This window comes from Mustela nigripes, chromosome 5 (assembly GCF_022355385.1).
Source record: "Mustela nigripes isolate SB6536 chromosome 5, MUSNIG.SB6536, whole genome shotgun sequence".
NCBI classification, from domain to species: Eukaryota; Metazoa; Chordata; class Mammalia; order Carnivora; family Mustelidae; genus Mustela; species Mustela nigripes.
The window spans coordinates 140,759,055-140,775,710 of record NC_081561.1 but is presented as its reverse complement, the minus strand read 5'-3'; the positions used below and the strand labels follow the sequence as shown (position 1 = coordinate 140,775,710).

The 16,656-nt window shown below is 42.6% G+C and overlaps 2 protein-coding genes across 6 annotated transcripts in view; one reads left to right on the top strand and one right to left on the bottom strand.

Moving 5' to 3' along the window:
- Nucleotides 1–2,187: 2,187 nt before the first annotated feature.
- Nucleotides 2,188–15,100, bottom strand: GTF2H5 (general transcription factor IIH subunit 5). The gene is made up of 3 exons (XM_059401350.1): nt 14,993–15,100; nt 14,175–14,247; nt 2,188–2,595 (listed from the first exon to the last, which is right to left on the bottom strand). Exons 2-3 carry the CDS (start codon nt 14,207–14,209, stop codon nt 2,415–2,417), a joined length of 216 nt encoding a protein of 71 aa, XP_059257333.1. The 5' UTR covers nt 14,210–14,247; nt 14,993–15,100; the 3' UTR covers nt 2,188–2,414.
- Nucleotides 15,101–15,176: 76 nt separating this feature from the next.
- SERAC1 (serine active site containing 1) overlaps nt 15,177–16,656 on the top strand; it is a 58,204-nt gene continuing 56,724 nt past the window's right edge. For 4 of the 5 annotated variants that reach the window (XM_059401348.1, XM_059401346.1, XM_059401345.1 and 1 more), the window contains exon 1: nt 15,178–15,307. The gene's annotated coding sequence lies outside the window, so the exon portion shown is untranslated. Of the gene's footprint in view, nt 15,308–16,656 lie in introns of all 5 variants that reach the window. The other variant, XM_059401349.1, reaches the window with a different exon arrangement.

The following is a 16,656-nucleotide window of genomic DNA, read 5'->3' as shown; positions in this document are numbered from 1 at the left end:
GATGGTGGGCTTCCTAGTGTCACAGTGTCCTGTCTTTCTTAATGCAGTGTCCGGAGATAAATATTTAACATTTGCTCCAATAGGATTCTTTAAAAAATGAGAGCTGGGGTGCCTGGCTGGCTAAGTTGGTTATATGTCTCTACCTTTGGCTCAGGTCATGATCCTGGGGTTCTGAGATCGAGTCCCGCATGCTCCATGCTCAACAGGCCAGTCTGCTTCTCCCTCTCCCTCTACCTCTCCCCGTGCTTCTGCTCCTCCTCCTTTCAAATAAATAAAATCAATCTTTGGAAAAAAAATTTAAAAATGAGAGCTGATGAAAGATTTTCCTTCACATAAGACTCTTTGCATTCACTGTTCAATATAGTTTTTTTCCATACCTTTTAAACTGGGATTCTAAGAAAATTTTTGTAAGGTTTCATGTTAATATAAAAGGTATTAGCTGACAAATATCTGAGTTTTATTTGAAATTGATTTAGATATGCCTGAAATACAAGATTCAGTACCATTTCAGTACAGCTGGAAATTTTAAAGAAATATATTTTCTACTCAACACATTTTAGTACCAATTGTACCAATAATGCCACAAAATTGTTTGCATTGTTATATGAGAATCAAACTTCTGTAGCTTGATTTATATTGATGGGAATCATGATAAATGGAGAACTGTATTACAAGCCCCCCGGAGGATGCCTTAAACCACAGGAAGTACTGAGCCCTGTGTAGACTAAGATGTATGTGCATCTTTATGACAAAGTTTAATTTATAAATGGCACACAGTAAGAGATGAAGAATAATTAATAATAAAATAGAATAACCTGTTATGAAGGTTATGTGCATATGGTCTAGCTATCTTACTGTGCTGTACTCACTGTCTTTCCTCTTGGGGCTCCTCATGTGAGATGACAAAACGCCCAAAGGATGAGAAGTGAGGTGAACATGTAGGCACCGTGGCAGCACTAGCTTACTACCCTCTGACAATAGTGCGAAGGACAATCATCTGCTTCTGGACCTTGGTTGCCAGTGGAAAGGGAAATCGTGGATAAGCAAGGACCTACTGTACCAAACGGTGGCAGTGTCCAGCTTGTGTGACTGAAAATGGTATACAGGTGCTTTGAATAAGCACACCACAGGAGGGAAGAAAACGGAGTTACAACATCACAAAAGTCCTCTTCTCTCTTGGAAAATTCTCATCAAATGAACCCATCCTGGTTAACACCTTCTTCAGGAAGGGCAGCAAAGCTCCTATCAGTGTTATTTCTGCCTCCAAACAATCATAAAACCATATGCAGTACATCTGAACCTCATCATCCCACTTCCCACAAGACTCACTTTGTTTCTATCTGCTCTTACTTGCCTTTCTTTAAAACTGTAGTTGATACACCATCTTCTGTTAGTTATAGGTGTATAACATAGTGAGTTGACATTATGTACATTATAAAATGCTCACCACGGTATGTCTAGTTAACTGTCATATATAACATTATTACGGTATGACTGACTACATGCCTTATGCTGTCCTCTTTCTACAGTCCTTATTTCTTTTTAAAAAGAGTTTAAATGGATTCTCATATGGAATAAGGCACAAATAAAGCAATTTTTTTTTTAAACAAAAGAACATTTTCCCTGATGGGAAAGGAAAATGTGACTGAAGAAGTTTAAACACAGAGAAGATAAAGCTTGTAATGCAACATTCCCCCTTCCCATTTGGTTATTTCTAATCTTCTACATGTGGGGTTTGAACTCATGACCCTGAGATCAACACCTGAGCTGAGATAAGAGTTGGACCCTTAACCAACTGAACCACTCAGGCGCCCCAAACTCTCTATACTTTAAAAAAACTGTATTTTTAGGGAAATGCAAACTGTAGCTTACGCCAATGTAACATAGTGCTCTTCCCCTTCTTCACCAGTACAGCTGGCCAGGATGCAGATACTAAATGCACAGACATAAATATTACCAAAGCCCTACCTTGGCATATTTATCTAGGTAATCAAGTTTCTAATTAGAATAGAACAAACCATACCCACACCACAAAATCCCACATTAACAGGAACAAGCAAAACCCCTAGGTTCAACTGGTAAGGCATATTCCATTATATTCTTACTGTAGTAAATTGGTATTAAAAGGGTAGGAAAACCACGTACATTTTAATGTAGGATAATAAAAGCCAAATTACAGACAACCAGTGAATTTTTCTTTCTTTCTTTTTTTTTTTTTTTTAAATTCTAGGGTACATGAAAAGGGGGGAAAAACAAACAAGAAAATCAGGGACTTTTTTCTGAACAAATGACATCACAGTTTTTCCCATGATATGCGCCCAAGCCAGGAAGTCTCATCTGTCCCACAGGACACTGAATGGTGACAGTCTCACATTTGTTACTTCTAATTCCTATGTGGTCAATATTGAGTATCTTCACTTCTGGGTAAGAGAAAAAGCATTTTGGTCCATTAATTCACCTACTCGCTCCTGGAGGACGTTAACCAACTCTGCGATAACAAAGACATGAGTGTCATCAATGTCTTGAATGATGAACTTCTTCCCTAAGGCATTTGATTCGTCCAAGTACAGCAGGAACTGCTTCATGGCAGGGTCACTGCAGAAAGAAACACATGATAACGACACACTGTGCTGTCAAATTACACCTGAGCAATTAGAATTGGGCATGCAGGATTTTTAGGGCAACTGTAAAAGTTCTAAATTGTTACTCAACTCCGTACTTCCTGTCTCAAGCATTAGACTTTTAGAGAAAGAGGCCAATGATGAGATTTTAAAAGATTAATTTGTCACTGACAAGTGAAAAAGTAATGTTCAGAGTTTTGCAGTTATTAGGGCCTAGAATCACAGCTCCCTTAACTGATACAAAAAATGAATTTCCTTACTTGCCTATGACCATTATATCTAAGAAGTCAACAGACTTTCACTATCTTGCCAGGGAATAATTAATTGACAAAACCAGTTAAACAGTCACTGTGATAAAGCAGGGTGATAGCAAAAGTCAATCTCAGCTTTATCACTTGTGACCTTAACATGTACTTAAACTCTAACGCCACAAAATAAGCCTACATAACAGACTGTTAGAGAAATTAAAGGAAAATAATGCCAGGGATAGTGTTTGGCTTGCAGCAGGTTCTCAAGTTCTTTTTCTTCATTAAAATTCTGAACTTTTTAAGTTTAAACTATCACTCAGAATCTTTAAAGGAAATTCTACCAAAATCTTCTTGAGAATACTGAGCTCAAAGAAGAGACATAATTTAATTATATTTATTTGTGATTTTTAGTTTGGAATGAGTAGAGAAAGTCCCATGGAAAAGAGGGATACAATTTCTAGGATTTACATGGGGTGTCTGGGTGAGTCAGTTGGTTAAGTGTCCAACACTTGATTTCAGCTCAGTTCATTAGCTCAGGGTCCTGGGATCAAGTCCCTTGTTGGGCTCTGTGCTCAGTGGGGAGTCTGCTTTCGGATCTCTCTCTCTCTCTGCCCCTCCCCTCACTCTCCCCTGCCTCTGTCTCAAATAAATAAATCTAAAAAGAAAAGAAAAGAAAACCCTATTTCTAGAATGTACCCAAACATATCTCTGTCAAAAAAAACCCGAATCACAACAAAGACAGTCTCTAGACCCAATATAATGTACAACGATGTAGTTAGCAACAGATGAAAACAAAAATGTCAAGTTGCATATAGTTTTTTTAAATCTTAGAGAACATGTAACTTTACAAAATCTTATTGTTTCTTAAGGAATGACATCAGTTACAAAGATGACAATTCAAAAGAGGTCATTGTAATTTCCTGAAAACATTAAAAACAAGTTTAACGTCTTTTAAGTACAAATTAGGCATAAGTGAAGCTAACAAAGGTAAAGGATTTCAAGCACTACATGAGTATGGTTTATGGTATATTAACTGTTAATAAAATCAAATCTTCCTGAAAAGATGATTTTTTAAATTATTTTCAGTAACTTAACCATTACAGTGATTTTATTAACTGACTACACCATAAAATGATGTGAATAAATAAGTCTGCACACATCAGAATTGACACAATTTTATTCTTTTTATTTTTTTTTTTTTTTTAAGATTTTATTTGTTTATTTGACAGACAGATCACAAGTAGACAGAGAGGCAGGCAGAGAGAGAGAGAGAGGGAAGCAGGCTCCCTGCCATGCAGAAAGCCCGATGTGGGACCCGACCCCAGGACCCTGAGATCATGACCTGAGTTGAAGGCAGCAGCTTAACCCACTGAGCCACCCAGGCACCCAGAATTGACACAATTTTAAATTTAGTTTCTAGTATGCCTGTCATAGATAGGTTCAGAACACCTAGGTTATGCTTGTCCACTTAGGTTTGGCAAAATCCAGTCATATTTTATTGTTGCAGAATTAGAATGACCACTCTAATGTGCAGAATTGATTGGTTCAGAAGTAAACTTGCTCCTTTAAGCTTTATTCGTGTATTCAATAAATATTTACTGAGCACCTGGATGTGCTAGGCAATATCCTGGTCCTGGGTATTCGGCAGTAAACAATACAATTCGCAATCCTCCCTGCTACGGAGCTTACATTTTACCGGGAGGACTATGATAAACACACACGCGTGCGTGCGAGCAGCAGGGAAGTCGGGCGAGAAATGGCAGTGATGAAAGTGAAAGGGTCCTGTAAGTTTAAACGGAGGAGGCAGGGAAGGCCTTTCCAAGCAGCGCTATCTGAACAAACAGGAGGAGGGAGGAAGCAAGGTGTGTGGTGGTGACTCAGGCGAGAACATCCTAGGCAGAGTGAACAATAAGGCTGTGGAGGCTGGAGAGGGGTGACCAAAGGGGACAGAAGTGGGAGGTGAGGCCAGAAAGTTAGCTGTAGCCGGGCCAGATCCCAAAGGGCCTTGGAGGTGATTTTATCAAGTGTGGCTTTTACTGAGTGACATGATTTAACTTACAGACTGACTTCAATTTTAGACGTAAGGATCATGCTGCCTGCGGGGATAAGAAAAGCCTGGAGGGTAGCGGAGGCAAGGGCGGAAACAGGGAGACTGATTAGAAAGTGACTGTAGTGGGGCGCCTGGGGGGCTCAGTGGGTTAAACCTCTGCCTTCGGCTCAGGTCGCGATCTCAGGGTCCTGGGACTGAGCCCCACATCGGGCTTCCTGCTCAGTGGGGAGCCTGCTTCCCCGCCCCTCTTCTCTGCCTGCCTCTCTGCCTGCTTGTGATCTCTGTCTTCAAATAAATAAATTAACCTTAAAAAAAAGAAAGAAAGAAAGAAAGAAAGAAAGTGCTTGTAGTGACCCAGGCAAGAGATGACCATGGTTTGGACCTACGTGGTAAAAGTGAGATGATGAGTAAGTACTTGGATTCTAGACATATGTTGAATGTAAAGGCAACATAATATGCTGAGACTAGACCCCAGCTTTGAAGGAGAGGAATTAGGAGACTCCCAACATTTTTGGTCAGAGCAAATGAAAAAGTGGAGTTGCCTTTTACGGAGACGAGGAGGAAGTAGGAGGAACAGGTTTGCTGGGAAGATCTGGGTTTTAGGCATGTTACATGCGAGATGCCTCCTGGCACCCAAGAGAAGAAACCGAGTAGGAAGGTGGATATACAATTCTGGATTTCGGCAGCCAAGTCCAGACTGAAGAGAAAAAGTCAGTCATCAAGCTCTGACGAGGGAGTGAACATAGCTACAGAGAAAAGACCAGGGACCAAGCCCCAGACTCCCTGATATAAAAGGTTAGGAAGAAATGGACAATCAGCAAAGTAGACTATAAAGCAGTGAGACTGAGTTAGGAAGGAAACCCTGAGTCCTGGAAGATAAGTGAACAAAGGACCTTCCGGAAGAGGAAGTGGTCCACTGGGTCAGGGGCTGGGAACAGGCACAGTAAGGTAAGGACTGAGACCTAAGTGCCAGGGGGACTCACATTCGCGCTTTGAATCAGCATGTTGGTGTTTTCAAAATTTTTGCCATTTGCATACTATCTTTGCTCATTTAGCACCCCTTGTAACACCTGAGTTATACATTACTTACTATTTTTCTTTAAATTGCCTTTAAATCAACTTTTAAACTTGACCTCGCCTGGCATGAATCACCAGTCATCCCAATGCGTTTTCATCCTCAAATAAATCAAACTGGTCATATAAAAACAATTTGTGTCCTCCCCCTTTCTCCCCCTTTTTAAGATTTTATTTATTTATTTGACAGAGAGATCACAAGTAGGCAGAGAGGCAGGCGGGGGGGTGGGGTGGTGAAGCAGGCTCCCCGCTGAGCAGAGAGCCCGATGTGGGGCTCGATCCCAGGACCCTGAGATCATGACCTGAGCTGAAGGCAGAGGCTTCACCCACTGAGCCACCCAAGCGCCCCTCTCCTCCTCCCTTCTGTGTTCTACTGCGAACCATCTTGAACCCCAGCGCCATTCCCCATACCTGGGGAAACCTGCTCACTGACAAAGGAGATACTGAGAAAGTGACTGGCTGGTGAGACACTGAAGTAGCTTCTTCCCTTCTTCATACCCTCAGTTCAACTTTTTTTTGTTGTTGTTGTTGTTGTTTATTTGACAGACAGAGATCACAAGTAGACAGAGAGGCAGGCAGAGAGAGAGAGAGAGAGAGGGAAGCAGGCTCCCCGCTGAGCAGAGAGCCCGATGCGGGACTCGATCCCAGGACTCTGGGATCATGACCTGAGCCGAAGGCAGCGGCTTAACCCACTGAGCCACCCAGGCGCCCTCAGTTCAACTTTTTGAAAGGAAACAGCAATTTGTGACTGAATTCTCAAGCATGTACCTGAAATATAATTTATAATGATTCAAAATGACAAAATTTAAGGGACTTTTATCATGAAACATTGAGGGAACTGGAGTATCTTGCCTGAATACAGGGCTATTTACTCTACTTCTTCATGAAGAGGCCACGGGAGAACCTGCTGGTAAGAAAGAAAAACAAAACCAAGTGCTCACAGACATACTTGGTTGAAGTCCTGGGTTCAGGGTTAGTGAGCAAGGGAAAAATGTCTTGGTTCTGGAGATGTGAAAGTAGGAATCAATCGACTCCTTCCTACATAACCTGAATAAAACTGCTATAATACAGGATTTGAAAAAGTATTACACCACAATGGCTCTACTAGGATGATGTAGTTTGCTGTCAAACAGATCACAGACTTCACCGGTCACCTGCACAAAATTGTCAGGATGGTCCGTCCCGTCAGAATGATGATCTCAGCTCAATCAACAGTAAACTATCCTTCCTGAAAACAATTAGCTAACAAGAATAGCTACTTAAAAATCTTAAAAGTATTTCTCCAAATTCTGTATGCCCTGAGAAAAGAATGTTTTAGAAAATTGTTATCAAACAATGAAATAAAATGGCTTTGTTTGCTTAAGTTTATTTCCTTCTTATGAGCATTTTCCAAAGTGTTTCTGGAATAAGCCTATTGTCCAGCTTGAGATATAGGTACCTTTACTAGGACCCAACATACTGTAGATGGCTCACAGGGGACATTGAGCTAACCAAAGTAATAGTCTCAAGTTCCCAATATGACATACACTAGGTTTACTGTCAGAAAGATAGGACACTAAAGACAGCACTGGACTCAGCCTAACTCCAAGCCCCAGCTCAGTCAACCAATATGCATGATATATAAAAATCACTAAACCTCTCCATGTCTTAGCGTCCTAGACAGTAAGATGGAGACAGTGCCACTTATACTGGAGGGTTGCTGGATTGGAGAATACATCTAAAAACACTTTGCTCATAGCAGATACTCAAATGAAGAGCAATTAAAATGCCTAGAGTTTTGGGGTGTGTGGGAGGATATAGGCAGAAAGGTTCAAATTACCTACTTCTATCCTTATTAAAGGATTTGCTGTTACAAAAAAATTTTTTTTACTAGTCTGTGTGTATGATATTCTAAGAAAATGCATGCACACTTTTTTTTTTTTTTTTGAAAATTTGCACAATAAAGGGGGCGCCTGGGTGGCTTAGTTAGTTAAGTGTCTGCCTTATTATGATCCCAGGCTCTTGGGATCAAGCCCTTAGTCAGGCTCCTTGCTCAGCGGGGAGCCTGCTTTTCCCTCTCCCTGCCGCTCCCCCTGCTTATGCTGTCAAATAACGAAATAGAAAATCTCAAAAAATAAAAGTAAGAACTTAACACAATATTATGCTTAAGTTTTGTGTTAGACAGTCTATGTCAGGCTTACTAGCTTGGGCTCTGAAGCAGAACACTGTGGTTTACAATCCCATCTTAGCAGCTGTATAAGCCTGAGCAATTAATTTCTCTGTGCCTCAATTTCTGCATCTGTAAAATGGGATACAAATACCTATATCTGGGCACCCAGGAGGCTCAGTCAGTTTGCTGAAAGTCTGCCTTTGGCTCAGGTCATGGTCTCTGGGTCTCAGATCAAGCCCAGTATCTGGTGCCCTGCTCAGCAGGGAGTCTGCTTCTCCCTCTGCCCACCCCTCCATCCATGTGCTTGCTTGCATGTGTGCTGTCTCTCAAATGAATAAAATCTTAAAAAAAAAAAAAAAATCTGCATCTCATAGGATTGTTGTGAGAACTAAATGAGTATTACCAAGGACTTAGGACAGTATCTGGTAAACACTCAGGGTCATCATCTTTATTTATCATTGTATTACACCATGTCATTATCCCTTATCCCTTAAAATGTTTTCAAATACTTTAATACCTACATTACTTAATTACAAAAAGTCACAATTCTTTTTTTTTTTTTTTTTTAAGATTTTATTTATTTGTCAGTGAGAGAGAGTGAGCACAGGCAGACAGAATGACAGGCAGAGGCAGAAGGAGAAGCAGGCTCCCTGCTGAGCAAGGAGCCTGATGTGGGACTCGATCCCAGGACGCTGGGATCATGACCTGAGCTGAAGGCAGCCGCCCAACCAACTGAGCCACCCAGGCGTCCCTACAGTTCTTAATTTAATAACTCAACATTTCAACACTTCCATTCAACACCTGGTGCTTGTCACTCCAAGTGGCACTCCCTACACCCCGTCATGTTTGATCTCTAGCATCAAGAGTCTATGTCTCGATTTGGCTCACACTTCCCCTTTGTTTTGTTTCTTATATTCCACATGAGTGAAATCACATGGTTTTTGTCTTTCTCCGACCAACCTATTTTGCTTAGCATTATATCCTCAACTTTATTAGCACACTCAATTACGTATATATTGTTAAAGATTTATTTGAGAAAGAGAGCATCATGTATACCAGTGCACTCAGAGACTCTCAAGCAGACTCCCAAATAAGCCGGGAACCCTGATGGAGCAGGGCTCGATCTCTCAACCCTGAAATCACAACCTGAGCTGAAACTAAGAGTCAGACCGGTAACCGACTGAGCCACCCCTCAATCTCCTACATTTTTTCCTGCAGTTCTGATCACTTCCTTAGGGTCACCTCTTTAGGATAAACTTCTAGAAATGGAATTATTGTGTTAAATCATATAAAAGCTCAAAATAACCTATTACAAATTGCTTTCTAGATCAGCCGTTTAAGACTACACCTCTGGGGCGCCTGGGTGGCTCAGCGGGTTAAGCCTCTGGCTGGATTGTGATCTCAGGGTCCTGGGATGGAGCCCCAAGTTGGGCTCCCTGCTCAGTGGGGAGCCTGTTTCCCATGTCTCTGCCTACCTGTGATCTATCAAATAAATAAAATCAATCTTAAAAAAAAAAAAAAAAAAAAAGACTGCACCTCCATCATCCATACTGGTAGCTTGGGCAGAGCCTGCTTTTTAAAAACTAAGACTGGAAGACAATAGTCACTTCATTTAAGAGCTATTTTGATGTAACTTGCCAAAAAGGGGGTCTGGCATACAAACCTTTTTGGTACTGAAACGTGAATCCAAGCTATCAGAACCTGTTCTTATCTCCACTATTATCATTGTGGTAACAGAGTTCTAATGGAACATTAGTAACCCGAATTTACGCTGAGATTACATTCCTTGACTTAATTCTGTTGACAAAATTCATTCAATACACAAAATATTTACTAAATACCTGCTCTTCATACTAGACACTGTTCTGGGTGGCCAGGGAACTTCCGTGGGTACAGCCCTTCTAAGCAGCAGAGGCTCACAAGAGAGAGGTAAACGACGTGAAAGAGCAGAACAAAATGGTAGATGCTTTTGCCTTATTCTTATTTGCTTCTCATACACAATACAGGATTACAAGCCAAAGCTATCAGGGTAAGACTGGACTAATAATATTTTTCTCCAAATCCTTTGCTCTCATGTTGTAAACCGGCTGGAATTTGCACCTCTGCAACAAATCCTCCCTGCTGGAGCACTTGCCACACCACGAGGGTAACTGTCACCCAGGAGGTCTGTCCAGCACCTGCAATCAGACAGACGCTGTCCGGCACCCGCTGCCGCGACACTGCCGTGCTCGGCTAGATTTGGGAAAATGCTTGGTGCGAGGCTGGCAGCTGACATCGTGGATCCCAACAAAGAGGAAGGTTTCACCAATCTCATTTTGATATAAAAACTCCAATTTATAAACAAAAGAGTTTCAATTTAGCCTTAGATTTGGGTTTTCGATAAGCCTTGTGAGGAAAGCGTCTTCTTGGAACCCAGCACCTTGACTTTTCCAGCTCACTGACAGTTAGGTCTTAATGGCCGCTATCATAATCTGATTTATCTGCTTCATTACTAGAGACTTCAAATCTGTTAAAAGGAACTGATATGGAATTTAAATATGGCAATAAGTTAAGCCATCCTAAGACAGGTGTCAAAGTCAGACTCCCTTCCTGAAGGAGGCCACACACGCCTGAAAAGAATCTTGCTGGCCGCTGGAACAGAATATGTGAACAGTACTATCTGTGCCGTGACAGATGACCTTGTACGGTGATGCGGCTAGAATCTGGAAGGAAAATAAGTGGAATGATAGAATAGTTTTAGGAGACTCGAGTAGTTTGCCTACGAACTTCAGACCTATCAAATTCTGTACTCCAGGGGCACCTGGGTGGCTCAGTGGGTTAAGCCGCTGCCTTCGGCTCAGGTCATGATCTCGGGGTCCTGGGATTGAGCCCCACGTTGGGCTCTCTGCTCGGCAGGGAGCCTGCTTCCTCCTCTCTCTCTGCCTGCCTCTATGCCTACTTGTGATCTCTCTCTGTCAAATAAATAAAATCTTAAAAAAAAAAAAAATTCTGTACTCCAGTACACCTAGAGGCTCCATATAATCTATGGGGATTATGAGGTAATAAACATAATGATACTATGTTATTAAGCATCTTCTCCGGGCTCCTGGGTGGCTCAGGGGGTTAAAAGTCTTCTCTTTGGCATCAAATACAGACATGAGGGGAACTGAAGGACTCTTCCAGTTACCATCCCAACATGTGCATCTGATTGTGGAGTACCCACCAGCCCTGACCATGCACTTTATGGATCTGTCATTTCTCAGGCCTGAAGTCTTTTTGGAAGATTTAACCTTTGGGAAGACAGTTACCTTTTCAAAAAATTGTGCAGGCTACACTTCAGAATTCACCTTGAAGGAAAAAATTAAAGTTCTGCCAAGGGCACTGACTATCTGCAAAATAAAATTTTAGTGACCCTGGTGCAAAACAGTTCTCCATAGGAAAACCTGTGCTCAACCTTAAGCCAAGTAAGTGCTTCCCAAACTTTTAATGCTTCTTAACAAGTTCTTTCGCATATACAATTTTGATTTAGGAGATTTAGGGTGAGGTCTCAGATTTTGCATTTCTAACAAGTTTCAGATGATGCTGTTGCGGCTAGCCTGGGGTTACACAGAACAGCAAAGTGACAGAGGGCCATTAGAGCCCAGGCAGAATTCAGAGGTTTGATTACATGACAGCAAACCAGGCAGACAGCTCAGCCCATCAGGAAAGAAAACTTAACACCTCAGCTCCTCTTACAAATCTGTACTCTGTCCTCAGGGCTACCCTGAAGGCCTACCACTGCGATTTTAATGAGTCTCCTAGAGTTCTGCTCTTTAAAATGCAGTCCAGTCATCGTAATTTTTCAAATTAAAATACAGATTTAACACAATCCCTATCATTATTCCCAAAAGTATTATTTTCGAAACGGACTAAATTATTCTAAGTTTACTCTTGAAGAGGCAATAATGACAAAAGAATGGATGTGGGCCAGGACTAAGGAGAGCAGCAAGGAGAATGAAACAATGTGATAAAAAAGAGATACCTATGATTAGAGAAAAGAATAAATGCAGTGAAATAATTGTTCAGCTAAAAAAAAAAAAGCGTGAATTCAGATCTTTACCTAATATGGCTGTCCTCCTAACAGAGTCTAGATAAATAAAACTTAACACATCAACAAAAACTAAAATACAAAAATCTTACAAGAGAGAAGATTTATTAAATCCAGAGGTGAAGCTCAAACTGTGATATGACAAAGTTTTAAGAAAAAGAAAATATGAAAATTAGCGTAAAAGTCTTTTCTAAAAGAAAATAGCACATTGTTTTTAGATCTTATGGGATCTAGAGCCCTTCCCCTTGCCTTCCCAAGTGAACACTTCTCTAAGTACTTTTTTTTTTTTTTTTAAGATTTTATTCATTCATTTGAGAGAGACAGCACAAGCAGGGGAGAGGTGCAGAGGGAGGGGGAGAAGCAGACTCCCCGCTGAGCAGGGAGCCCAATGTCGGGGTCTATACAAGGACCCTGAGATCATGACCTGAGCCAAAGGCAGCAGCTTAACCAACTGATCCACCCAGGCACCCCCTAAGCAGTTTATTCTTATCAACACGTGTTCTAGTCTCTCACATTAAAACCAAACCAGAGTCCCTTACCATATCCTTCTTCAGCCATCTACCCGCTTCTCCATTCCTTTGCTCATTACTACAACAAAACTTCTCCAAAGAGACTTCTCACTTTTCCACTTCCTCACCTTCCTTTCCCTTCCCAAAGTGCTCCAATCTGACATCTATCTCACCTCTCCATGAAAACTCTCATTAAGGGGAGGGGCGCCTGGGTGGCTCAGTGGGTTAAGCCTCTCCGTCTTCGGCTCAGGTCATGATCTCAGGGTCCTGGGATCGAGCCCTGCATCAGGCTTTCTGCTCAGCAGGGAGCCTGCTCTCTCTCTCTCTCTCTGCCTTCTTGTGATCTCTGTCAAATAGATAAATAAATCTTAAAAACATAAAAAGAAGAAGAAGAAAAAAGAAAGAAATAGCTGACTTCCAGTGTGTCATCTTAGTCCATCTCTCATCACCAGGGACTCACTTTTATAAAAGATTCCCTCTTAGCTTCCCTCCTACATCACTGGTTCTTTCCTTCTTATCTTTGTTGTGTCTATCCAAACACTAAATCTGCACGACTCAGTGCTGAGCACTTGAAATGTGGCCAGCCTGTGAGATGGGCTATGAAAGTAAACTCCACACTAGATTTTGAAGCCGTGGTATGGGGAAAGACAGCAAAATTTTGAAATCTTAGTATGAATTCTGAAGATTTAGAACATGTGGAAATATTCTGGACACAAGAGTAAATAAGACATATTGATTTCACCTGCTTCAATTTACTCTTAATGTGGCTAATAAAAAAGTTAAGACTACACATAAATATAATGTGATTCACATTTTATTTCTATAAGACAACGCTGTTATACAAGCCAGAAGTATCCTATGGTTTGGGTTTGCTCCTTCCCCAGCCCTGCTATCACGAACAAGTGAAGACTGAGCAAGAACTGGTCCAGTAGTTCAGGTTTTTCCGACTGCGTGGTAACAAAGTCCAATGTAGCTTGCTTTGAGAAATTCAATGCTGCCCATTAAGGTTTCTAGCTTCTCCTAGGAAATGTGCGCCTGGTTTAAGAAATCTTCAACTGGCTCTTGATTTTCTTACTCTTTTCAGGACTATAGCTTGTGATGGTGAAGACATAGGCAGACCTTAAAATTCTAGTCAATCTCCCTAATGGTTGGAGGACAATAACGAGCTCTGTTCCTCTAAAGAGCATTGACCTAAAAAATACACTGCCCTTGACCAAAACGGGTTGGAAATATGTCAACTACATCAACTGGACTAAGACACTGAAATCTGGCACCAGAAGAAAAGCTGCAACGAAATATGTCCCACTTGTTATGTAAGAAAAATGAAGTTGAGAATGCTGAAAGACTTGATTCATTTAGATCTTAAAACAAAACGAAAACATGGGTTTTAGAGGAGGTACAGTACATCAAGATTCAATATGGAGATTTAAATTTCATTAAGTATCAAAAGTACTAACCATTCTATTAGCACTCCTTTCAAGACGTTGACCATCTTTTCCCAGGCAGAAGGTGCAGATGACCTTTAAAATGCTAATAAGAAAGGTAAGGTGACAATAAATTTTTAAAAATCAACTTCAATATACTTCAGATATTTGCCTCTTGAAATGAGACAAAATATTAAATGTCACGTTAAATATTTAAGTATGAAAAACAGAGGGCTAACATTAAGAAAACAAAGACATTCTGATTTCTAAAATTTAAAATGAGTCTATTGGACTATTAATGCAGATATCTTACTTGCAAATGCTACACAAGGCAGTCCTAATGAAAGCAAGCAACCGAACTCTATGCCCGCGTACCCAATTCAACTTTAGAACATGAGTCACAAGATTTCTTTTCCCGCCCCTTATAACGATAAAAGATAATATTCTGGGAGGCAGAAATCACAGAATGGGAGCTGTGAAAGGGATGGTGAGGTCGACCCTCTCATTAGGGCGAAGAAACTGAGCTATAGCTCCGGGGGTGGGGGGTGGAGAGAGCGGAGCGGTCTCCCTATAACCACACTAGCTCAGGTTCCCCAATGATCTGCCCAAGCAGGAACATATCCCACGCAGCGGACGCCAGCCTAACGCTTAAACTCGTGCACCTGGGCGCGAGCCATTACCTCCCGTAACAAAATCCGCGGTTCATTACAGCGGGAGAGCCTCCAAGCCTCTTCAGGATGGGCCCCGAGAGGTGCGGGACACCGCCCCGTACCCCGCACCTGGAGGACAGGCTTTTAGGTCTTTTCTTCCCCCTCCCCTCTTTCCTCGGGAGCCCTCGGTTTGCCACGCACCTCACTTTCCCCTCTCGCTGGGCGAGCCGACACCAAGACCCTCCAACCGCAGAACCAGCAGCGCTTCGGCCCTCGCCAAGGGTGGCTGCGCCGGCTACGTCATCGGTCAGCGACGCTCTTGTGGGTGGGGCGCGCCGACGGGAGGCGGAGCGCGAACTGGGCCGAGGGGCGGGGCGGGGAGCGACGGGGGCGGTGTCACGTGCCGCCGGGAGCCGGCTGGAGGGCTCAGGCTGGGAACCGCGGAGGAAGGTGGGCTCCCTGCCGCCTGGGTGGGCGGCGATCGGCCGAGAGCTGGCCGAGTCCGCGTGCCGGCAGGTAGGAAGGGGAGCCCGGGCGCGTGGGGGCGGGCGAGGGCGTCGGCGAAGCCGGCGCGGCGGGGAGTGGGAGGACGGCGCGGGGGCACGGCCCCTGACACACCGGCTGACCCGCCGACCCGTCGCGGGGAGGGAGGGCCTCCCCCGAGCCGCTCCCGCCCGACTCTTCTTTCCCGGCCGCTGCCCAGCACTTGTTCCTCCCTGAGGCCCTCAAAGCAGCTGCCGGTACCATCAGCCTCCACTGGGTTGTCACGGAACGATGAGGAGGAGTAAGAAAGTGTCTCATTCAAATCGGAGCCTGCCAGCTCAGCTTCTACCTGGGACCCGAGAAGGTGGATAGATCGAATGCGGTTAGGTTTTTAAGCCCCGAACGGTCACTGTAAGACCCCAGAGGGCTCCAGAATTAATCCTTTCCCCAAATTTGGATGTGTAGTCTCATAGAGCTCTCTAATTCTTTTTACCGGTGGAGGTATGAGGCTCTTGCTTAGCGTCCTTAGGTTAAATTGTATTTCCCAGTTAAGCTAATGGGTTTATGTGATTAATAAACCCAGCTCTTATATCCATTTCCCTCTAATCAGCCCTCACATTTTTTCCTCCTTTTGGTTTCCGTATTGCTGGTTCTGCGATCGCCCTAGGTATGATTCTTACAAAGTGTCTTTTGATCATTAAAATATTTTTATGATTTTTTTTAATTTTTAAAATTCTTTATTCAAGTATAATTGACATGGAAGGTAATATTAATTTCAGGTGTGCAATATAAGGTGTGCATTACTCAGTGCTCATCACTGTACGTGTACTCTAATCCCCTTCACGTATTTCCCGCATCTGCCCATTCACTTTCTCCCTGACAACCACCAGTTCTCTATATTTAAGAGTCTGCTTTTCTTTGTTTTTTCCTTTGTTTCTTAAATTCCACATATGAGTGAAATCTTACCATATTTGTCTTTGATTTATTTCACTTGCCATTATAATTTCTAGATCCATCCATGTTGTTGCAAATGGCAAGATTCCATTCTTTTTTTTTTAATTTTTAAAAAGATTTTTATTTATTTATATTTATTTATTTGACAGAGATCACAAGTAGGCGGGGGTGGGGGGGGAGCAGGCTCCCTGCTGAGCAGAGAGCGGGATGGGGGCTGGATCCCAGGACCCTGAGATCATGACCTGAGCCAAAGGCAGAGGCTTAACCCACTGAGCCACCCAGGCACCCCTTGAGGAACTAATGTACTGTTTTCCACAGTGGCTGCACCAGCTTGCATTCCCACCAACAGGGCACAAGGGTTTTTTTTTTCCCCACATCTTCCTCAGCACTTGTTATTTCCAAGTATCTTTTCTTTCCTTTTTTTACCC

Excerpts from the sequence above, each read along its gene's own strand:
- GTF2H5 (XM_059401350.1), bottom strand. The coding sequence starts at position 14,209 with ATGGTCAACGTCTTGAAAGGAGTGCTAATAGAATG. Across the intron at positions 2,596-14,174 it reads AAAGGAGTGCTAATAGAATG|TGACCCTGCCATGAAGCAGT; the intron begins GTTAGTACTTTT and ends TTCTTTCTGCAG.